Source organism: Camelus bactrianus, chromosome 1 (genome assembly GCF_048773025.1).
Source record: "Camelus bactrianus isolate YW-2024 breed Bactrian camel chromosome 1, ASM4877302v1, whole genome shotgun sequence".
Lineage (NCBI taxonomy): Eukaryota > Metazoa > Chordata > Mammalia > Artiodactyla > Camelidae > Camelus > Camelus bactrianus.
The window spans coordinates 120,616,614-120,641,502 of NC_133539.1; the positions used below are offsets into that span (position 1 = coordinate 120,616,614).

At 41.7% G+C, this 24,889-nt stretch overlaps 1 protein-coding gene across 6 annotated transcripts in view; it reads left to right on the top strand.

The window, feature by feature from the left end:
* LOC105073877 (collagen alpha-4(VI) chain-like) overlaps positions 1-24,889 on the top strand; it is a 110,621-nt gene that overhangs the window by 59,199 nt on the left and 26,533 nt on the right. For all 6 annotated transcript variants that reach the window (XM_074372177.1, XM_074372179.1, XM_074372183.1 and 3 more), the window contains 14 exons: positions 1,277-1,321; positions 3,027-3,080; positions 6,356-6,418; positions 6,746-6,811; positions 11,946-11,999; positions 12,117-12,152; positions 15,788-15,850; positions 17,649-17,711; positions 18,697-18,759; positions 19,293-19,355; positions 21,291-21,341; positions 23,036-23,071; positions 23,180-23,242; positions 24,560-24,622. In XM_074372177.1, the coding sequence (XP_074228278.1) occupies positions 1,277-1,321; positions 3,027-3,080; positions 6,356-6,418; positions 6,746-6,811; positions 11,946-11,999; positions 12,117-12,152; positions 15,788-15,850; positions 17,649-17,711; positions 18,697-18,759; positions 19,293-19,355; positions 21,291-21,341; positions 23,036-23,071; positions 23,180-23,242; positions 24,560-24,622 (783 nt within the window). The remainder of the gene's footprint in view (positions 1-1,276; positions 1,322-3,026; positions 3,081-6,355; positions 6,419-6,745; positions 6,812-11,945; positions 12,000-12,116; positions 12,153-15,787; positions 15,851-17,648; positions 17,712-18,696; positions 18,760-19,292; positions 19,356-21,290; positions 21,342-23,035; positions 23,072-23,179; positions 23,243-24,559; positions 24,623-24,889) is intronic.

Genomic DNA, 24,889 nt, shown 5'->3' on the forward strand with positions numbered 1-24,889 from the left:
AAGGCGCTGGTGCAGCAGGGAGTGGCTTTACGTCCAGATTCAGAAGCCAAGTACCCATTTGCCCATTCATTCATTCATTCATTCAACAAACATGTATTAGGAACCTGCTCTGTTCCCCGCATTATCCTAGGGAATGAATACCAAGTGATGAATGGATCAGACAAGGGCTGATGGATCTCATTTACCAGGTCTCCTGGGACCACTATGTCCTGTGCCAAACGTAGCACGTCATTCTAGTCCTAGAGTTTCCTGTGCGTATTTTCATTCACTAAAATCAGCTGTCCTTTGGCTAAAACAAAAATGCCTGAAACTTGATTTCCTCGTGTGGCCAGTAGGAGTACATCGACCACCCCACGTGTGTAAAATGCATTTTATTCTGCTTGCAACACTCTGGATCTTTTTGTTTTTTCTTCAGAAGATGCTTTATAATAAATAGATTCACTGTCCTTTTGAGTTGGTTGGTAAAACAACGAGCCCGTGATTTGAAAGCGATGGAAAGCTTGATGGGGTAGCACAATGCTGTGGCCAGTTGTTACTCTTATCGTAGTCAGCCCCAGCTTTTCAGCTCTTCTCTAAAGAAGTCTTCTTTTCTTTTTTTAAGTCATAAGTCTTTCCAAATGCACACACGTCCAAACACACTCATTTAATTCCTGCTTAATCTGCGATCTTTGGAGTTTCCATTATGCAGATGAATTCAGGCATGTTTGCCAGTCTTTTTATTTACTTATTTATTTTGTTGGGGGAAGATAATTAGGGGTGTTGATTTATTCATTTATTTTTCTAATGAAGGTACTGGGATTGAACCCAGGACCTCGCGCATGCTGGGCATGCCCTCTACCACTGAGCTATACCCTCCTCTCTTTGACAGTCTTTTTACATTAAAAAAAAAAAAAAAAGGTCAATGACACAAGGACCATCGTAGACAACCAGTGAGAAATGTTTCATTCAGTCCGGTGAGAGTTACCGTGCTTGTCACAGTGTAAAAGTTTAAAAGGAAGTCTTTCTATCCATTCAAAATCTGAATTTCTTTTTTTCTTCTATTTTTCTTTAGCATCTGAAACTGTCAGGAAAAACAGTATATATCGCTAATATCCATTTCAGGAAGAAAATAATCACTGCTTTTTAATACTTGAATGCTGAATATAAATGTTGTTTGGGAGACCTAGATTCTTCTACCTTCTGAGAATAATATTAGCAAGGAAATTAACATGCAAGCAGTAACCAGGGACACCTGGTCCTCCGGTCCCTAACGTCCTCATCTTCCTTTGCTCCACAGGGCAGCCCTGGTGAGGAGGGTCTTGACGGCTTGGATGGAGAACAGGTACAGACAGTTTCTCATTCTATGTCCCCAGCTCTCCCCACCCTCATGAGTTTGACATTAATACTCTTCATATTTCTCACAACTAGTCTGGAAATTTAAATAAACACGCATGCTCACCAATGTCTAAAGTTAATCTATGTGTTTGTTCTTGTGTTCAAAATACAAGGAACCTATAAACTTAGCTCTCATATCACATGTTGTTGTCGGAGTTTTATTTTCACCTTTTACTTTTGTTAATTCTAGTAACTAGACATTGTTGTAATGATTGCTTTATTTAATCAATACTTACCTAGCTTTACCATCATATTTATTACTGTCACTGATGCCTTCAAAAAATGTGAAAAGATCATGCTTCTTTTGCCTAAAATACAACTTGTAGATTTTTTTCTTTGATGAAGGTTGTAAATGCTCCTGGTTGTTTTTTTCTCTGACAATTTCATGATTTCACCATTTTTCTTGAAAGATCACTCTTGGGTATACAATTATTTTCTCTCAGCACTTTAGAAATGAAATTTCATCCTCTCCTGGCTGACTTTCATCTTTGCTCTTAAGAAGTTATCCATCAAGGAACTGTTGTCCCTTTGTTAGTGATCTTTGAAAAAAATATCAGGCTGCTTTACAGCTTTCCTTTGTTTCTCGTTTCCTGCAGTTTCAATATGATGTTCCAGGTATGAATTTCTTTTCACTTATCCTATTTGGGACTTAGTAAGCTTTTGAATCGGAGCATTTGTGTCTCCAGGTTTTGGAAAATCCTTAGCAGATGATCATTTTGAAATTTTAATCCTTCCCACTTTCTCTCTTATCTCCTTCTGGAAGTCTAATTAGAAATTTGTAGACCTTCTCACTTTATCCTCAATGTCTCTTAGCCTTTCTTTCATATTTTCTATTTCTTTATCTTTCTGTGCTGCATTCGGAATAACTTCTTCAGTTTCTAGTTCACCAATCCTTATGTTAAATGTTTAATGTACCATTAACCTGCTGATTGGAGTTTTGATTTCATTTATTCTAATTTCACTTCAAGAAGTTCTGTTTGATTCTTTCTCAAATCTGCTTACCCCCCACCCTTTTTTAAAATATAGATGCTTTTTTTTCCTTAGCTCATTTTTTGGGTTATTTAAATGATTAAAGATATTTATTTTACATTTTGATAATTCCAACATCTATAGTCATTATAAGTCTAATTTGTTGTCTGTTGGATCTGCTGGCTTCTCCCTCATGGTGTCTACCTCCTATGTGTTGTAATTTTTGATTGACACTCATTTTTGATGGAACTTTATCTGTGAGAAGTCACTGAGTGGAGGTTGTTTGCTTCTGCCACATACTTGGTGGCACTACCTCCTGGGACCACTTTAAAATAAGTGATCACCTTGTGGGTTTTCACACCACACACGTCCAGAGTGATCAGGAGTCCTCCGGCAGCCAATAGCTGTGACTCTTCTAGATTCCTGCTTTCTCTTTGTCTAAACTCTAAGCATCTCTCTTTTTCTTTATCAGCTCATGGATGCATGTGAGATGTAATTTAATTTGTTATTTGGATTTTAAATTGTTTTTTGAAGGGAAGATTGTTCAGGGCATCTAGTCTGCCACATAGTCAGGTTTAGAACTTTCTACTCTTGGCTAGAATGTGAAACTATGTGAAAAATTTTCCTGGTGTGTGTGACTTATGTAATACAGATTCTTTTTGTATTTCTTTGTCTTTTTCTAGGGTGATCGTGGAGTCCCAGGGTCATCTGGAGAAAAAGGAAACAGGGGAAATCGGGTAAAGTGTGAGAAGATTCTTCTCCCACATCTCTCAGATTCCTGCTGCAGAAACTGACCCGGACAGCTTATTTCCAAACTCTGGGAAAGCGTCATCTGTACTGTGTTGGGAGTGAAAGGGTGATAAATATTAGATTAGTCTTTGGAACTTCTACTTAAGGCCTGACTCTGCTGATAGTGAAATGGGTCATGGGAACCAGCTTACTTAACCTTTTGTGCTTTATCATGGGCGTCATTCCCTTTTGCCCAAGCTTTTCATAGCTTCCTGTCACCAGTGATGTAGTCTGACACACAAGGCCTTTCAACCACATCCTTCACTAATCTCAGTCCAGAAGTGTCCTTCCCAGTCAAACTGGGCTCCTCACTGTCCCCTGGAGATTCCTTCTGCACGCCGAGCTCTGTGTCTCACCCTCACTCAGTACTTCATCCTGGAACGCCTTTCCCCTGCATCCATCTTCAGTGCTTACTTGAACCTCACCTTTCCTTCAGTTTCCACCTCCTCTCTTTCCTCCTAACGATGCCCTCCTTGACCATGTCGGTCTGTAGTGACCTCCCCCTTTTCTGCATCCTCCCGGTGTCCATTGTTTGGACTATCTGCTTGACTGTGACTATGCACTGTGCTGGTCACTCTCTCCATGTGAGGGAGGGCAGGTACCTGGTGTATGTACTGCAACTCCCCCTTCCTGTGCCCAGGCAGGCATTACTAACCAATTTCCCTTCCCATGCCCATGCAGACATTACTAACCGATGATGGATTCCAGCCTGAAGGATCCAACTTGACACAGCACTGTAATCAGCTTCTGTTGATTCACTGGATTAGATAAAGGAGGTTAAATTTATTTACTTATGTTTTTATTACCCCTATGGAATTAGAGCAATGCTTTTACCCTTAGGCGTGGATTGATTTCCTGATACATGAAACAGAGAGTCGCAAGACATGACTCTTTACTGAGGTTTAATTTCCAACCTGCAGTTTGTGGATCAGATTTTGGAGAAGGTGGAGCACACTACATTCCCTTCAAGACTGGAGAGCCTTCAGTTTCCACCAAAATTAGTTGAATTCAGTAAATGCCTGTCAAGTGCTTCCTACCTGTAGGGCATTTTGGCGGACACAAAGAAGGGTTCAGAGGTAAATGAATCAAGGTTATGACCAATAAAGAGCTGGTTTCCTGGTGCAGGAGATAAGATTTGTACAGGAATAACTCTAATACAAGATAGGATAAGATAAAGGCTGTAAGAATGGTACAAATAAAGAATCAATGGGAGCCCGGTGACTTGGAGAGGAATCTCAAGTACAGTGGCCTTTCTCCATCCAATCAGTCAACAAAATTCACTGAGCATCTATTGTAATTTAGGGAAGACTGTAGAATGGGGACCAAAATAGGCATGAGTTCTGTTTCTCAGGACTTGCCTCTGTGGGGTGAAACAGATATTAATGAAATAATCATGGAAATAGATGTAAGATTACTGCTGAGATAAGTACGTGAAAGGCAGGGAAATGGCACAGGGATCTGATCCAGCCTGTGCAGTCAGGAAGGCTTCATTGAGGGAGTAACGATGGAATGAAATTTAAAAGATGGTAAGGGAGGAGGAAGGGGATGTGAGACCAGCCTTCCCTACTGAGGCCCTGTGGCATTTGAGAATGTGCTCAGGGTGGAGAAGACTCGGGCATTCCAGGGAACACAGGAAATCAAGACATTCTCCACTGAGACCTCTGTGAGACACACACACACACACACACAGGGTATTCCAGGTTAAGAAAAAGAAAAGGCTTAGATTAAAAGAACTCAGAGTGGTTTTGGAAAACAAAGATTCCACTTCAACAAGAGTGGAGGGTGAGATCAAAAGTATAAAGAGTGGGAGGACAGTCTGGAAGGGCAAGTTGGAGCCAATTTGATGCCATGTTTTAAGGGTTTTGTTCTTTTCTGCTGAGTCACCAGGTGCTGTTGAAAGTTTCTAAGCAAGGAAGACATGTGTTCAAAGCTACAGGTTTGGAAGATTACTCTGGAAGCCAGTGTCTGGGTCAGAAAAAGGAGGGACTATATGTTGGACAAAACATAATAGGCACCATATGTCAGGCCCTGTACTCAGCATTTTAATTTACTATTCCGTTGAATCCCTATAACAGCCCTATAAGATAAGTATGTCTATTTCACCGATGAGAAAATTGTTTTGAACTGAGAAGTCAAAGAAATTTGCCTTGGTTGTCAATTAAGCAGCAGGATTAGAATTTAGAATTAACTAATTCCTTCTTACCATTGTATCAGACCGGGGAAGACGTGAAGAAAGGTCTCCAGTAACAGTATGAGGTGGCTTCTTGTGGAACCCAGAGAACATCCCATTTCCTGTGTGTCTGAGGGTCAGATTTCAGAGGGGGCCCCACTTCACTATTCTCAGGGTGTGGTGTGTACCCTCCAGAACCAGGTACATAACATCATCCGAGGAAGGCTCCTGCAGTGGGGGGGGGGCTCTCCCCAATTCTGTGATTCTGTAGGAACTATGGCACAGAGGTGGTACCACTAAAAGCAAGGTTTAACAAATTTTTTTTTTTATTGAAGTGTAGTTGATTTACAATGTTAGCTTCAAGAGTACAGCAAAGTGATTCAGTTGTACATATACATACACATATATATTTTTTTCTTTTTATATTCTTTTCCATTATATGTTATTACAGGGTATTGAATGTAGTTTCCTGTGCTATACGGTAGGACCTTGTTGTTCATCTATTTTAGATACAGTCATGTGTATCTAACAGCAGGTTTTAAGAGAAGCAACCATTTGCTTTTCATGCCATAGTCTTATGGCAAGTTGCTCCACCTCTCTGGTTCCCTGCCTGTAGCAGTCAGGAGCTCCAGAAGCATTTCTCTCTCTTCCCTTCTCTTTTTCATAAGATCTTGCGCTGCTAATACTGATGGGGAGAGCCTTCTTTTTCTTACATGTATTTCTGTGTAGGAGCATCAGGAAGTTGTGAAAAGATCCAGGGTATTGGTGGTAGGGGGACAGGGTCTGACTTCCCTGAGTCTCAGTTTCCTCATATGTAGCAGGTTAATTCTTGAATTGTGAGGGTTAAATGAGGCAATGCACATATAGGGCCAAGTGTATCCCAGATTTCCAATAAAAGTATGTTCTTTTCTGTGTCTCAACCTCACCTCTTTGGCAGCTAATGCTTTAAAGTTCACGTACTACATTGCTCTTTTAATTTGAATCTCATTTGCCATTTCCCTTTAGGCAATAGATGATTTTAAAAAGTGACACTTCTTAAAAATTTGATTTAAGGGCTTGCCTGGACCACCTGGACGACCTGGCGAGCGCGGAGAGCCTGGGCTGAGGGGAGATTTTGTGAGTAGTGGGGTTTCAGGGATTTCTGCTGCTCTAATCCAGGGATTGTGAATTGTTTGCTTGGGCACAAAGGCAGAGGACAATGAATTATTCATTAATGAGGCATCTGTTCAGCCTGCCTTAGTATTGCGACCAATAGGAGATTTGAAAGGAAGTCCATCTTATACAACGTTTGGGCTCTTAAAGAGTTTAGGATTTTAATTGCACTGGGTATTTGGAATACTGAGCAGGCTCAGACAACTGAAAGGATCCACTTTGGTGCCTTTTCTTTTTTAATAATCATACTTTGCCTACCCATTTGAGCCAAGCAACCTTTTATTTTCCCAGGGGGATCCTGGAACTGATAGTTTCACCCAAGGCCCCAAGGGGGAAAAAGGGAGGCGTGGACACCAGGTAAGACGGTCTCCCTCCCTTTGGGGCTACTGGTGCCCTGGGAGCAGATGCTGGCTGGGGCAGGAGTCATGGGCATTCAGGTTGGATCAGCAGAGAAAACCACAGTAAAAACGTATGGTCTCCACTGTCCGTGGGGACAGGAGCTCTGAATGCTAATCTCTACTTATATCCTTGTCCTAGCATCTCTGTCTCCTGGTTTATTATTATTTTTTTGTACAGATCTTACCTCCCACAGCATTAGTAATTTAAGTTACTTTACCTCTTTTGTCCTTGGTTTCCTCATCTCCAAATTGAAAATATGGGACTCAATGATACCTAAGACCTTTCAGTTTTAAAATTCTCCAATTTTATAATGATGCCTTGATTTAAAAAATGCTCAGGGTCATCACCCCGCTCGCTTGCTTTCTGTCATGGCAACTGTAAATTGATGTGTATGGGGTACCATCCATTTTTAAAGATAAGATCTTTGTCTAGTTCTAAATACTAGAAGCATTGTGATAAGAGTCATCACAGAAGAAAAAAGACTTGCTATCTTGACAGAGACCAATTTGTTGAAAGGTATTTTTAGATTTTTACGCCCAAGACATTAAAATGCAAGATTCTGAAAAATGACTGAAATAACCCAGGTACCTCCATCCATAGAGTTCATCCTTCCCAGTTTCCAGGAATGGGGTGTGCATAGCAAAATGCTCATAACTGCAGAGGAACTTCCGTTTGCTTTAAACTCCAATTTGCAACCTTTGACAAAAACCTTAGGACATCCATTCTCCTCCCTGAATTTTGGCTAGTTCGCAACCATTTTATATACGCCCAGTTTCTGAATAAAGTCCAGTTTGTAACAAGATCATTATTACGCAGCTATGTGAGAAAATTGTCATGATTTGCTGCAAGAATTTCTCATCCTGTTGTCGATTACAGTTGTTTTGGACCAACTGTGAGGATTTTCTTTGGTGAGTTGAGATCAGAGAGCCGTGTGAATTGCCTCAATCAGCTATGGGATTGAGCTAAGGGAACAGCAGGGCAGCCACCCTGAACCCATCCCGGCCCCAGTTTCCTCATCCGCAGGGTGGGACTATTAGAGAAACCATTTCAAAGTTTCCAGGAGTCAGTGGTTGTCATGGCAAGAAAGGTCTTGATCTGTATCATCTGTGGTTTGCTCATGGTTTCACTGCTGGAAAGGAACTCAGGTCTCTAGACAAATTGTCCGCTGCTGCGTCCATCTCGGCACCGGGGGGACCCTCCTGCTCACAGCTTTCCGAGGTATCCGAGGTGTCCGTCGCTGACTTTAGCTAAGGGTTAACCTTGAACACCGGATCCCTGAATTGTGCGTGCAGGCAAAAAGGTACCTGAAACAGAGCCACGTCATGCTGCATTTTCCTTCCCTGTGCTTGCTACTCCCGTGCTGAGCTCAAAGAAGGCTCCTAACTAAGCGTTCTTTGAGTAGATTTGGATGATGGAAGTCCCTCCCGCCAGTTACACAAGCCTGCAGCCGGTGCACGCTGACGGCCTAGCCTGTTAGGTGCTTTGAGAAGAGAGCCCTTTAGGGGTCAGTCTTTCCTCGGTTTTACCAAAGAGCAGATTGAATGTAATCTGGATGGAGAAGGGGCCCTGATGAAGCTGTCTTTCAAACCACAGAGGAACTTTATTCTATGCCTAGAATTTGGGGAAGGGATGGGAAACCAGTGATGGCTTCACACTTCCGGGAGAATGAAAAGCAATACAACCTTTGTGGAAGGCAATCAGTCAACATATGTCAGTTAGAACAGCTGTTTTTTGTTTGTGTTTTTTAATATGCAAGTGACAGAAAGCCTGACTGGCAGGCTTTAGCTGATAAATGTGTTTGATAATCCAGGTGGGGGCAGGTTTGGTACACGAGCTCAGCAGTGTATCAAAACCCAGTGATGTCATCAGGGACTCAGCTCCTTCTTTCCAGGGTGCCATCTGCAGTGTGGTTCTTGGGCTGGGCATTAAGGATTTCATCTCCACTGTTACATGAAATGGCAGCAGGAGAGGGGCTTTCTTTCATCAGGGCACTCCCAGAAATACTCTGTTTATAGCTCATTTGGCTCATTGGCTGGGTCCTGGGCTCCCCACCCACCCTCACCCCATTTTAAGAGTGCCGGAGAAAGGACGTCTCTGACAGAGGAGATGAGATTGTCATGATTGGCCTAGACCTGTTGTAACTCAGCCCTTAGAGTGGGGCGTGTTGTTGCACCAAACAAAACTGAGATTTTTGTCAGCAAGGAAGAAAGGGGAGGGTTTGTTGCGTGGTCGCTAACTGTACCTGCCACGACTTAACATGTGCATGTCCTTTGACCCAGTCTTCCCAGCTCTAAAAATTTATCCAGAAGCGTATCATGGATCAAACAAGGTTTTAACTCCAAAGATGGTCAAGGTGGTGATTTTTAATCACTGCAAAGCTTACGTGTTCAGTGAAAAGGGATTGTTCGTATAAATGATGGTGTACCAACATGATAAAATATTATTAAGCCATGAAAAATAATTTAGAAGACTATTTCTAAGAAGGAAAACATTTATGGTATGATACTAAGTGAAAAAAACCAGATTATAAAACTCTGTATTCCACAAGGGGTCCAAATGGGTAGAAGATATCTGTATCTATTTTTCCTAGAAGGATAAACAGCCAGAAGTTGTGCATTTATTATCTTTAACCTTGTTCTCTGAATTGTTGAAATAGTCTGTGATGAACCTGTTCTACTTTTTACCCCAACTTTTTATTTTGAAAAATTTTGAACTTGCAGAAAAAGTTGTAGCTTCAAGACAAGTGTAACGAACACCAATTGTTACCACTGACCCCGCTTTACGTCTCTCTGTACAAATACATGGGTAATATATGTACATATTTTGCTGAGTCATTTGAGGACTAATTGGAACAAAGGCATTCTCCTATACAAGCAAAATACAGTCATCACATTTGAAAAATTTTTATATCGATGCAAAATTATTTTCTAATATACAGCCCACATTCAGATTTCCACACTTGCCCCAGTAACGCCCTTTACAGCTATTTTTATTGTTGTCCCCGGACCCAGTCAAGGATTATGTGGTGCATTTCATTGTCTTGGTCACAACTGTTGCCCAGTTATTTGTTTGTTCACATGACATTGATGATCTAGACCAGTACACCAACATCCCTCAATTAGAATTTACCTGATTGTTTCCTCATGACTAGATTCAGGTTAAGCATTTGTGAAAGGAGATTAATTAATGCTGGACCCTTCTCAGGCACCAGGTGGGACACTGCCAGTCTCTCTCATTATTGGTCCATTAATTTTGTCATTTGATTAAGATGGTGTCCACCAGATTTATCCATTGTGAACATACTTTTCCCTCTGTCCAGTGATTAATCTGGAAGATGACACCCTGAGACTGCATAGTTCTTATTTACCAACCATCTTTTACCCAATGATTCTAGCATCTGCCCAAATAATTCTTTTACTATTCTGGCTGCAAATAAATTATTTACTGTTGAAATGAGAAAATGATAAACATTTTAAGAAAGAATCTTTATTACATCTGGACTAATTGTGAGTGTTTTACTTAAAGCCTTCTCCCTCATAAAACCTACTTTATTGTAAAAATTCCAATTATAAAAGTAACACCACAGATATTTGAGAGTACAGAAATGTAAAACATAGAGGAAAAAATTCAGGAGTTCCAGTAACTAAGAAAACCATCAGCTTACTAGACCTTCCTAACTTGTTGATGGCAAAGTTACTCTCCCTGAGACATTCAGATGAGGATCCCATGAGCTTATTAAGAAATGTTCTAGAACAATATAAAAAAATGAGGAATCACCATTTTGTCTTTCTCCTTATCTGGGATAAATTATTTACTCACAAAATTTAGCATACTTGGAAAGAACAACATGATAGCACAATTTTTTTCTACTTTATAAACTTTTGATAAATACAGTTTTTGATTGTTTTTATACGATTACAATAAGCATTTCTACTGTAATGTAATTAACACATCTCTCACTTCATGGAATATTTAAATTGTATCAGAATTTAATCTGTTGTAAGTAACAGTTAGAAGAATAGCTTTTCACAAAATGTTTTTGTTTCTGTATTAAAAAAATTTTTTTAATTGAAGTACAGTCAGTTACAATGTATTGATTTCTGGTGTACAGCATCATGTCCCAGTCATGTGTATATAACACATATATTCATTTTCATATTCTTTTTCATTAAAGGTTATTACAGGGTATTGAATATAGTTCCCTATGCTGTATAGCAGAAACTTGTTTTTTAATCTATTTTCATATATGGTGGTTAACCTTTGCAAATCTCAGACTCCCAAATTTATCCCTTCCCACCCTCTTTCCCCCATTAATCATAAAATTGTTTACTATGTCTGCGAATTTGTTTCTGTTTTGTATGTTTCTGTATTTCATATTCTTTGCCAATTTATGGATTCTTACTGAGTTAGCATGAAACTTCACTGAGTAATTATCTAAAATATCCCTATTTGGGACCCAAGATGTTTTTTTCCATTCTCCTGAAATGTGGACTCAGTTTGGTTTTCTCTGGACACCACTCATTTTCCCTCTTCAGACCTTAAAGAGGTGAGAGTGCTAGGGAGTGTCCCCATCATGACTGAATAGCCTCCCCTCGCACCATCTGGTCTACCCATCACTCCACATGTGCAGAGACCACTCTTCTGTTTCCTTTTGCACATTTTTCAAGTATTAAACCTTGCTTCTTGGCAAATATGTATGACTACTGTCCCAGCATGGTGAACCCTTGCTGGATATTGTTCAGCAAACAATCTGGGGAGAAAATGCCCACAATGTGGATATTTCAGAACACCAAATTAAATCCATTTGCTTCTAGAGGAAAGCTGACCAACAGAATTTTCTAGATCACAGAACTGTTCTGTATCTGTGCTGTCCAATATGGTAGCCACCAGCCACCTGTGGTTATTGAACACTTGAAATGTACCTACTGTAACTAAGGAACTAAATTTTAAATTTAACTTACTTTAGATTAATTTAAACTTAAGAGCCACATGGGGCTAGTTAGTGGTTTCTGTGCGGGACAGCCCATATCTAGAGGGTAAACCCAGAAGTGTGTGGACATCTAAAAAGATCTCTTTACCTCTTTCTTGTCAGGGAAGTTCTAACATTGATGGACCTCACGGGGGAACTGGAAGTGTTGGCCCTCAGGTAGGTATAGCCACTTGTTGGATGTATTTCATCTGCTTTTGTGGGAGAGAGAGAGAGGCTGGGGTGAAAACAGGCTTGTTTCCTTCTCTAAGGTCTCCACTTTCCTTCTATCCTTAGGGTCCAAGAGGAAGACAAGGTCTGCCAGGATTGAAGGTCAGTGCTTTCTGGAAAGAGTCACTTCTTATTGCACACATATGGCTTCTGTAAATAGTTCTGTCTGGGGTCAAGGCAGGTGTTGGTTGGGCTGATGGAGGCTGCGTGATCCCTGAGAGGTTTCCATCGAGAAGGGAAACTTTATATGGTTCCTCTCTGCTCCCTCCCCAACCTGCTGTAACAGTTCATCTAGATTGAAAATAAGCTAACATCTTAAAGAATTGCTTTTACCTCTGAAATAGTGATTTTTTCATTTAAAGAAGTGGGACTTACTACAAGTACATAAGGGGGTCTCATAGTCACTAAATAAAGAGAAAAGACCAAGCGGTTACAATTTCCGAAGAAGGGTTATCTGAGGGTGGGGTCGGGCATCTCTGTAGGGGAATCATATTTTACAAAGCATTTGTCTAACACTTCATTTATATGACCTCATTTAACCTTTCTACAACCCCAGGAGTTATGACCATCACTGGTTACTTTTTATGGATAAGAGAGGAAATAAAGGTTTAGCAAAGTGAAGTTAGTTGTCAGAGACCACATAGCTAATAAGTAAGTGGTGGAGATAGGGTTCAAATCCAAAGATCAAGGTGCTCTTGGAAATTTTTGTTCAAAATGAGAGTTATGTGGACTCCTCTCTAATGTGGTCTGGTCCTGCTCTGCTGGTATTTTTTTTCTTCCTAGCATTCTCAGGATTTAGGGATGGAGGAGAGGTCAGAGACTGACTTATGTCATCTCTGAGCCTGGGAATGGCTGAGCGCGCGCGCGTGTGTGTGTGTGTGTGGTGGGTGGGCAGTGACCTCCTCAGTACAAAAGAAGGTGAGACTCCTGTGTCTTCAAACTAAACATGTTGGAAAAGCATGGCTATTGAGAAATTTCAAGTCTCAAAAATGCAAACAAGCTTTGTCGACACCAAGTAAAATATGACTTCTCGTAAAATGTTGAGGCTTGAAATAGATTCTTATGCTTTTAATTCAGTTTGAACATTTGTGAAATAATGTCTTGAACTATCATTTTAGTCTATTGTTTTTAGCTTCCAAAAGGCAGAAAGAAATAGACTACAACTTGACTAGGCTAAGTTTTGGAGAAATTAAATGGCTCAGTGGAAAGAATTTCCTACTCTTGAATTATTTAATATTTTTGCGATCCTGTGTGTGGTTTATCTAACTAGCCATCGGCCGTGGGTCCTCTGCCCAGTTGGGTCTTGGTTATTTTTGGTTTGCTAAACTGAACTCCATCTCCTATGTCTTTCCTTTTTATTTAATTTGAACCAGAGCTCAGCCTGTGCATAATTTTAAAGTCAGATTGCTTACTTTGCTATTTCTTTGTTTTCCATTTTGAATGTTTTTCTATTGAATTCTTCTAATGGAGAACAAAGATTTTTCTTAACCTGTCCATCACTTCCATACACTTCCCCTCAACTCATCCTTATAATACACTTATTTTCTCTACTTTTGGTCAAATCAATTCATCATTCAGATGATGACTGATAAACATCACAAATAGCTGTAAATGATATTTATCCGTCACTTTTGTATTCCTTGAGTCACCCTCTCTCCCCAGGTGCCTATTACTAGTTAATCATAAAGCTTTTCTACAAAACTGCTCACCTCCCAATATTTCTAACATGTGAGGTTTATTTTTCTTAGATTCCTCCTTCCTGAGCCCTCTGTCCTCCTGCTCTAATCCTGGCTGATTGTTCTCTGGGCCTCTGCACTGTTGTCTTCTGGGGACAGACTTTGAACAACAATCGTTCATTTTGGGAGCTGGGAAAAGTGTGTGACCACGGCCATCTTTAATAGAAAACCTCTCCCTTTAATGCGTCATAATCTTGATGGATCCCTATACTTTTTGCTCTTTTCAAGAATCACTATAGTTGTTTGTTCTTGTTTCTATTGAAGTTTGAGTTTTTAATAAGAGGAAAATTTATAACTACTTGCAGGTTCCAGAGTGAACTAGGTTTATCCAACAAGTCAGTGGTTTGCTAGTTAACCCAGTGTTGGAGCCGTGGTCATAGGACTCGTTTATGTTTTGAGGCTGTAACTTGCTAAAGATCAGTCAGTATTATTGGGAAAATGTGGCTTAAAGAGGTGCTGAACTCCAGATTACAGTATCCCCTGACCTTGGGAAAATATGGTTCATTATTGTGTATAAATTAGATGTGCTGGCTTTTGCAAGGTGCATAATAAAATGAAATCTTAAATAAGATTTTATTTATGGAAAAAATTGTACTATGGCAAACAAATCAATGCACAGATTATTTGGCAATAAGGGAAAACTTTCTGTTACTTAAGATAAAATTAAGAATATCATTAATTTTTTAAATGTGCATAAACCCACCGCCCTCCTGCAATTATTTTCCTGTTTGTATGTTTCCTTTATTTGCATACATAATAAAGAGCTGTTTTTAATGTATATACTATTTTATATTCTGCTTTTCTATGTTTCCAAATCTTACTAGTATCACTTTAATGCATTATATCCTACTCTGTTGAAGAACAGTGATTTACTAAACCATTCTAATGTTGAACATTTAGATAATTTCTATTTGTTTAAATATGACAGTGATGAAAAGAAAACGCTGTATCACGGGGCTTTTATTTTGTTCTTGCTTTTCTTTGCTGTAATGATTTCCCTAGTATAAATGTAAAAGAGTCTGACCTTTGCTGTACCGAGCCACATCATTTTCCAATCTGTTGTACTACAAATGTCACTAATGTGATGAGCAAATTGGCCCACATCTTCCAAACGATTTCAAAATGTCTAGCTACATGCCTTTTAAAACGTGACTCACACTTACGAATCTAGAAATCAACTCTTGAAGAATAGAACAATTTAACAGGAATGATTAGTAGAAGAGCTTCCAATTTATCTGAATGGTTTAAAGAACTTAAGAAGCACAAGTCATTGATCCACGTATTGCTTCGTTCTGAGCTTAGGGTTTCTTGTCTTTGCAAATCTGTGACTAATCAGTAACCCAGTCAACAGTGAGCAATGTGAAAAAGAAGGCAGCACTGGTCACAAAACAGGTATTATCCTCAATCTTGGAATATGTATCTTCTCTGTAGAAATGGAAATATTAACTTGAGGGAGGAATTAAGTCAGTTACCAGATGAATTATTTTAATAGCTCACCCTGTGCCTAGAGAGCTAGCTCAGTGCTGTAAGAATCTGTAGGGTTTTAAAACCAGTTTTCTGCTATTTCTTTGTGTGCTGTGTGTGCCTTTGTCCCCAAATGCCACACATGCTGCTGAGCTCGACATTCTGAGTTTCCTCACAGGAGATAAAGGTCCTTAACACCAGGGACCATCTAGAAATTAAAAGGAATGGATGGGCTTTTAGGAACTGTTATTACGTAAATTGGGAGTTTGGGTTATTTAAACAAAGTGCTTTTATATTTAAAGAACTAGCTGTTCGGAAGGAGACTGGAAAAGACAGTAAGAATTTCCTAAGCAAATAAGTGGGACCCCCTCCCCCACCTCCTCCCTGATTCTGTGTCCTAAGAGGACTGAGTGCAGACCTTCAGATCATTTTGCCTTTCTCTTGTGGCTTTCAAGTGACCTCTTGCAGGGAAGGCTGCCTTCAACAGGAACGCTGAAGATGCCTGGAGAACTCACTGAGTTTTCTTCCTTTCGACAGGGTATGCGTGGAGAATCTGGTGAACAAGGTTACCCAGGAGAGCTTGGGCATCCAGGCTCACAGGTTGTATCAGTGAACTTGCTTTTAGTGCTCAGCAATATTTGTTTGAAATTTTAACTTCTCTGATAGGAATTTAACATGTATCGGAACGTTCTTGGATGCTCCCTGCCAGGGCCTCCCTAAGCAAATTGTGTAGCGTCTTTTCTGGGGAGGCTAAACCCCGATGGCTAATATTTATTGAGCTTTTGTTGTGTCCTAGATACGACCCTAGGCACTTGTCTTACTTAGTTCATTGAAGCCTTCAGTGGGGAGGTTTTATCATCCTCGTTTTAGAGGGGAGAAATGGCGGGGGAGGGGGGCGGGCTGGAGAAGTGAGGTAAACTGGCCAAGCTCGCACAGCTAGGAAGTGATGGAGGCTGGGTTCAGGTGCAGGCAGTCTAGTTATGAAGCCTGTGCTCTGAATTACTGCCTCTGAAGCTGTGAGTGCAAATTACTCAAATAGGATTTAATTCTTTAAAATTGGGATCAATTTGGCAGGAAAAATCAGCAGAGTATTTACTGAGTAGCCAGTATACACAGGGCACTTTGCAAACAGCCTGGGTCATTTAGACCATGAAGGCCAGGGTTTCACCCTGAAGGATTCAGTCCAGTGGGGCCTTGTAAACTATGGAGTGATAACCAGAAATTAAACTTCCAACCAGTTCCTTTGAAATCTCCTAAGCATAACCCAAATCTGTCATTCTGTAAACCCTTCTGGGACACTTTCTACATTTTTTTTTAAGCCACATTATTTCCAAGTACCCTTAAAAGGAGGAACTTGGCAACAACAAATTTTACTAACGCATTGAATCGTTCTCCGTAATGTTAAAAATCCTATTAGTGTCAGACGGTCATTTAAGAAAGTTTCTGCTGTTTTTGCACTTGACAAAGGGACTGAAGAAAGAGCTGGGTCAAATCAGAGTGTAATTAGAGATGCGACTGTATTTATTTTATGGTAGAAAATAGTGTCCACAACCTAGGGGGGAAGAGCTGAGAGATACTTACGGCTTTCCTCTTGAACACTGGCTCAATTCAAATTTAACTGTGGACCCCCCACCACTGTTGTGTCCTGGGCTTCTCCTTTGGGTTCACTTCATTGTATGGCTGAACACAGGAGAGCAAGTCATGTTGTGAACCATGAGGGAGATAATCGGTAAAAGCTCCCCTGGATTCTCACCTTCCCACTGCGGATGGTATGGGATGGTGATTAAAAAACCTCACCCAGGGATGGAGAAGCCCGGTCAATCCTTCACAGAGGAAAGCATCTCTCAGAAAAGTGGGAGAAAATCTAAAGCGGCAAAAAGAAATCAGTAAAGTAAGTAAAGTAAAATAGATCGGGGAGAAAATGAACACCCCCCAGCAAGGTGCACAGTGAGATTAGCCCACTTTTCCATGTGTTTGGGCTCTTGATAACATCAGAATGTGAAGGCTTGTCCTTAGCCTTTATATGGAGAAAGAAAAGGTTGATTTTTCAAAGGAGATCAATTTCCTGACAGCTCTTCTCATTCCCCTTTTAGGATTTAAAATTAGTTGGGTGAATTAAAACACAGAAGCAAATGTTAGTGTGTGTCAGATTCAACTGGAGAGGAGGTTAAAAATGTAGATACTGAGGACTCACATCCCGATGGAGGGAGTTTGGTGGGAGCGTGTTGGGTGCTTCAGGGTGATGAGGCTGCTTGATTCAAGTGTGATGAATGAGATCATGGTGGGTCAGAGCACCTTCATTTGTGCCTCCATCGGCATCCAAGATGGTCTTGTGGGTACATGGAAAAGAAATCGCTCGATAAAAATTGGTTGAATTTAAATTTCATCTGTGGACCAGGGACCAAGAGGAAGGCAAGGACCGCCAGGAACTTTGGGAGAAAAAGGCTCACCGGGTGCTCAGGTAGGTTTGAGAGACTGACAGCTACAACATAGCTGCTCGTTACCAAGGGCCGGTTCATGCACCTGCGTGTTCCTGGGCAAACAACATAAGGCTACCCCGTTTGTTCTGGGATCTGTGGGCATCAGGAATTTCTAGAAAGAGCTGTTTCAAGGAAGTAGCCCTTGATCACCAGCTCCGTACCCCTTCTACTCTAGGTGTTTGGGGGAATACACTGATCAATGAGACTGGGCTTGAGCCTCAAAGGTGTGTGACACAGGCTTATCCTTATGTAGAGTGCAAGAGAAAAACAGTAGTGTAAAGGAGGGTAAATGACTAACGTCTTCCTCACAATCATACAAGGAAGCATTACTTAAAATCACCCTACTTTTATAGAGATGAGGAAACTGAGGCTCAAAGAGATGAAATGACTTTTCATCTGGATCGTTTAAGTGGCTGGACTTGGCCTCCCACTTGGGTCTTTCTTTCTGGTGCCTGATGAGAGCCTCGCCCACTCGGTCTCCCGGGGCTCGTGGAAGGGTCAGATCAGACTGAGGCAGGCGATCAGGCGCGGCTTCCTACAGAAGGAGTATTTGAGAGAGCTTGAAACACCTGAGCAGCACGATGTAAGTCAGGGGTTAGAGTACCTGGAGACTCAAACAGCAGCTCCAAGAAGGCCTGAGCCACCTCTCTCTTGTTCGGGAAACCTCTAGCCTCATAACCGATGGTATTGTTTTCATTCTCATTTGATCGTATTTTTAATTCAGAGCGGCTAAAATCCAGGCATTTGTCTTCCTAATCTCTTAACCAGATGGTGTTCTTCCCCTCTGGTAGCCAGATCTTCCCTCCCGTTCTTGATATGTGGGGGAGGTGACTTCTTGCACAGAACACCCTGCTCCTCCGCCCCAAGCCCTCAGCTCAGAGGCTACATGTGTGTATGATGCACTTTGGAAGATGAAATTAATTGTCTAAAACATTACAGATCATTTGGGTTGTGGTGTCATTACAGGGGAATGCTGGGCTTCCAGGGCCAAATGGTTCCAAAGGAAAAGACGGACCAAGAGGAATGAAGGTAAGTGTCAGAAAACACACCTTTCCTTGACTGCAGCTTGGGGTCTCATCTATGAATTATGAGATCACTTCTGGCATGAGTGTCTGATGCCGTTGGCGACGATACTGACTGTCCATTACCTCACAGCTGGATAGGCGGATATAGACAAGCGAAGATGTATAGACAAGACATACAGGAAGATGGACAGATAGAGGGTCACACAGATCACTAGACAAGGACACAGCAATAGATAGATAAACATAAGGACTCAAATATAGAGTCATACACGTGCCCCTAGAGAAAGCCATGGTGATGTGAAGTTCTGTAACTGGCACTGCGTACCTGGGCTTGCTAATTCTCAGCACCAAAATCTTTCCTAGATTTGCTAGTTACCTGTATTTAACAAAGTCTAGAGGAAGATACTGACCTTAGACTGTAGGATGATGCCAATAGGACTTAAAAAGAGTGACTGCAACATATCCGAGGAAAATGAAATAACATTGCATGAACTCACAGCAGAAAATTACTTTTGTGTTTACCTTTCATCATACAAGGGAGAGCGTGGTGTTCCAGGAGAAAGAGGACCACTGGGTCAACAAGGACCAAGAGGGCAACCTGTAAGTCTAGAGTCTCTGTTTTGGATTCCTGATCGAATTGTTTGTTGTTTGTTCTTGTTTCACACAAAATTCTAATATTCTTGATAAATATTTGGGGTTACATATATGTGATCATCACTAGAGCTGTTGTGAATCCACTCAGTCCAGAGATTCCCAAACTCCTCAGATTAACAAAGAATCCAAAGATGCTTTGGAATTTATCCTGCCTTCTCACATGTTGTTGAAAAGGGAAGTTCCAAGGACCCTCTTCTCTTTGGAAGACCAAGATGTCTTAGGAGCATTTGAGCCTTTAGGAATACAGACATGTTCAAGGAAACAATATTTTTCCCCTAGAGAAATAAATAAGACAGCCAATCAGAGTTGCAGACTTAAATTTTAAGAGGCTTTGGAGACCAAGGATGGTCTGCAGGCTATGCATTTATACCTTAGTCATCTCTCCAAACACGAGAGTAAGTTAGTTATTTCGTGACTCTTTCCAATTCGCCGCCTCACAGGAATTAGCTTTATGATAGGGCATAATGTTGTCTTTCCTGCAGCTCACATTTCTGAGATTTCTTTCATCACGGAGGACCTGCTCTTGTTCCGCACTCAGCACTGAAATTGCATCTGTTGTTAGCAACGAGAGGAAACAAAAACAGGCCTAAGAAACTTAAACTTTAATGCGGAAAGGGAAAGAAAAGAACGAAAGAATGGGATTACTATCAAGTGTGGCAAATAACGTTTAGCATCTATGCTCAACTCAGATGATGACCTTAATACTGTTCAACTTAATAAAGAATCCTGATTTAAAACAATGCAACTTTCGCCTCCTGACCTCTCCCTGGGCCAGACAAGCTGAGGAGCAATGCCTTTCTTGAAGGCTTCACATCAGAGGGGACATCTCCAAAATGCTCGGTTTGGGCACCTGGGGCTGCCAGTGCTGGAGACACGGCATGTCCGTCTGCAGAGAGAAGCTGGAATAACAGCAACTGAATCTCATTTTCATCCTTTCCCCCCTGCAAATAATTTATTTTGGGCCATTTTCTTTACCTTGTTTTCTTTCTTTTCTAATAGTTCACATTTTCCTCCTTAAGTTATAGCACTGATTTTTATGGCTTAAAATTTTAAAATCTTTCTTCTTTGTTGATCTACTTGATGTAGGTGCCATCTTTGTCCATTTAGCGAAAAATATCTCAAAGGCTTCTGAATTCACTCTTTATTATGGAATGCTCACTGTCTGTATGTTCGGATGCTAAGATCCCAGCAGTATGATCAACGTTTTCATAATCATGAACATCACCACATTGATTTCCCTCCCCACTGCCTCCACTGTCAACAACACCATCATCACCATCACCACTACCACCGTGAACCACCTGCACCTCCACCGCCACCATCACCACCACCATTAACCCCCCACCAGCATCACCGTTACTACGGCCACTGTGAGCAGCAGAATCAGGGCCACTTATCAAGTACTTTCTGTGTGCCTGACATCATGCTTTCCATGTACAATCTCACTTAATCTTTCCCCCCTCCAAAGTTGTCTTCATACCTAGAGATTTACCAGTTTGGGAGCTTCTTCTGTTGTTACTCTATCCTACAAAGAAAGCAGGTTTAGCTCAAGGGGAGTTTTTGTGCAATGATTTGGCTTCCTGCAACCAAGGTAGCCTCTTGCTGAGGTCAGAATCTTGCTGAAGATGGGGTTAAAAATTAAAGCACACACACACAAGCTTACTTATCTCATGGTGTTTCAAAGTTTTAAACCCTTATCACCTCCTAACCCTAGGGAGGCAGTCTAATGTTTATCCTACAAAGGTGGGATAAACCTCTGCCAAGCCCATTCTGCCCCCCCCCCCGCCTCTTTGCACTGCTGATTTATCTGCGTTCAGATGATTTTATTGACCAATTATTGATCTGGATGACTCTACAATTCATTGTGTATTATTTTCTTAGGGTCTGTCTGGCCCAGATGGATATGGACATCCAGGAAGAAAAGGAACAAAGGTGAGGGTTACCTTTCAGAGAATTCTCAACCAAGGACCAGAGTTTTTATTTTATTTTACTAGAATAAGGGTTATTACCCAAGCATATGCCAGAAATCATTTCTATAGGTTGTTTATGACATTTCGTAGCTGCCACAGTTCCCTCCTTAAAAAATGAAAGCTGATTTTATTTCTCCCTTATTTAAAAACCAAACTCCTTACCTCATCTTCCACCTGTGCCGGATGGTCCCACCCCAGCTCCGGGTGTGCCAGACCCTTTCTCAGTGTCTTACCTTTGCAAATACTCTTGCTTCTCTTTGGGATGTCCCTCCCCATTTCCCTCTTCTGGACAATTTGTACTCCTTTTCTGAGACCACCGTCTTCTCCATGTGGATGCCCCCCTGAGCTTCCCCAGACAGAATGCATGGTGCTGCGCTCAGTGTTCCTAAATAAAGCACCTCGGTCCTTCATCTCAGGGAGTGGAGACTCCATCCTGCCAGTTACTCAAGACAGATGCTTCTGTCGTCTTAAATAAGTCTCTTTCTCTTACCCGCTGCACTTAATCCATCAACAAACAATGGTGAGTCTGTCTTCACAGTCTGTCCAGCATTGCACCACATCTCACCACCGCCGTTGCCACCCTCTGGGCCAAGCCAATGTGATTTTCCACCTGGATTAAGGCAGTAGCCACCTACATGTTCCCCCTGCTTCTGCCCCCGCCTCCTCTAGTGAGCTCTCCTCGCAGGAACCAGAGCCATCCTTTAAACACATGTCAGATCCTGTCACTCTTTTACTCCAAGCCCGGCTGTGGCTTCTGATGTCATTCAGAGTTTCCCTACTGTTACATGGCCTACAAGACTCCACGTCATCTGGCCCCTCCGTGAGCTCTCCGACTTGGTCTCCTCCTGCCCCTCCCCCGCCCCTCATTCTGCTTCACTGCTCCTCCAGCACAGCACACGCTCACGCCCTTTTCGCGGTCTTCACATCCTCTCTCCTCCCCCGGGATGCTCTTCTCCCCAGATATCTGCTTGGCTTGCTTCCTCAGTTCATGCTGGTCTTTACCCAAATGCCACCTTTACAAAAAGGTTTTGCCTGACCTCCTTATATAAAATAGTTACCCCCTTGCCCCTACCCGTGTCATTCTTTATTCCTTAGTCCTTTTTCTGGAATAGCACTGAGCTCCCCCTGACAGACTGTGTATCTCTTCCTCACTAGCAGGTCGGTTCCCTGATAGCAGGGTCTTTGGTCTGTTCACCACTGACTTCCTGGTGCCTAGAGGAGTGCCTGGCACAGAATAGGTGCTAAGTGAATATTTGTTGAGTGAATTCTTGCTTTGTAGTCCATCTTTGGTCTGACAGTGAGCACCTGCCTCCCAGCAGTCGGTGTGGTGGCCCTTCCCTTCCCTTTGGTTTCCATTGGATCATCCCTCTGGTTATTTAAACCTATAGATTGAAAAATGCTTGAGAGGAAAGTTTCATTATCAAGGAGGGAGGAAGAATTTGTAAAACTCAATTACACTGGATAATTGAAATACAATATAGCCATTTGGGAGTAACTCAAGAAAACAATTGTGTGATAGTTTTTTTTTTTTTTTCTGGCACCTATTTTGAGTCTATTTCCAATGATAGTTTCTTCTTTTTTCCCCCCCAAGGAATGTCAAAGAAAGATCTTAATCACATGACACTAAATAAGACCTTATCTCATTTCTGACACTAGGGTGAACCTGGATTTCCTGGCTACCCTGGTGCACAAGTAAGAAGATATCTTTAAGCTCCTGGCACTCCGGTATGCAGAATGTGTCATTTGTTTGCACTTGTTATTTTTCTTTACACTCAAGGTCCTACTTTTGATTCTTTTAAGGGAGAAGATGGTGATCCAGGCCCCCAAGGAGAAAAGGGGGCAAAAGGAATCAGAGGGAAGAGGGTAAGAACCAAGGGAATGTCCCCAAACCCACAGAAGGTCACATCATGACACTTTCCTCACAGGAATGTACTTCCACTGGGTTAATGGACTTCTTAGCAGGAAGCCCGTGTCCTCCTCAGGACATCCTGCACCTTCCTTGGTCACTCCCTACTTAGTCCCGCTGTCCTTCGTCTTCTGAAGGCAAATGCAGCTCACCAAACCATAACGACAGGAAATTGAAGTTGGAGGTTCAGTTATGCAATATCAACCTTAAAAAACCAAAGTTGGGGGCACCGCTGTCTTTGGTAAATCTGGACATCATTTGGAAGTGTATCGCTTTAACTGCAAGGCAAGCATTACCGTTTTTTTTTTAAGATTCTTCCAAGGACTAGACTCTTCCAGATTAGACTGTCAAGAATGCGGCTGCCATCTTGGTGGACTCTCAGTCATGTTTTCACCGTGCTGTTTAGAGAATCTACCAGGAAAAGCCCATTCCGTTAGGTTCGGAAGAGTCAGTCTTAAAGAGCCGCAATCATTGGCAGCTCTTTTTGGGAAGGGTAACCCTGTAGATATCTAAAACCTTGGTTGTTTAGCTGATAAACATTAGAGAGGAAGGCCTTCTGGGAAAAGGCCATGGACTAGTGTTCAGGGCAGAAAAGGGAAATGGAAAGAGGATGTGTACCCTCTGGGCACTCAGTAATTGATGTTTTCATATCCTGGCAAGGACATAAAGAAAAATCTGATCTACGCCTAACCTGGCTTGCTGCTGGCTAGGATTAGCCTGCTCCCTGCTCGGAAGGACTTCTCTCTCTTGTTTAAAATTAAAAAAAGATAAAGCACCAATTACGTGCAGATCACGCTGTATCCATTCAAATACCTGTAAGACGGGCAGTGAGTCGGTGGTTAGCATATACTTTTTCTGAGACACTGAAGACCAGAAGGTAATGGGGGAGTTTCTTTTCTCCTGATGCCTGGCCCTCGATACACATTTCCTGCAATCTTTTAATTACATGACCTGGAGCCTCAGCGGAGTATTGAGAAGCGACTTAAGGCTCTGTTCGGATGTGTGTGTGTGTGTGCGTGCGTGTGTGTACACCTGTTGCCAGGGGTCAGGTATGTAGGGGGATTGAGAAGATTCCCTCAAAGAGACTCCCTTCTCTTTCTAGCCTCTGGGTCTCACTCCACTGATCACGGTTCATAAACTGACTGGTCCATAGCAGCCTCACTGGACCTTAGATATATGACACCTTGGAATCCCAGAGCAGGTCTGTTGGTTTTAATCACGTTGTGTTCATGGTGGGGGCAGCGGCTTATTCCTCTGGTTTTGCTCCTTTTTAGGGGAATGCTGGACTTCCTGGGTTTGTTGGAACTCCAGGAGACCCAGGCCCTCCAGGACCAGTGGTAACGTGGACTTCTTCTTTCTTTTATTTTCAACCTTTCTGTAAAAACAAATAAGGATTTGACAAGAGGCATCTCTAAGAAGAAATGAACGTTTCAAATGCACAGTTGGAGCTCCATAGGGAGTGGGTCAGATTTGCTTTAGAGGACATTAGCCTCAAGTCCTTACACAGTATGGTACTTATTAAGTATAGATATTTTGACTTAATGTGGGGAAGATTTTAGAGTGGCTGGAGATTTATTTATTTTTAAATTTATTGAATTACAGTT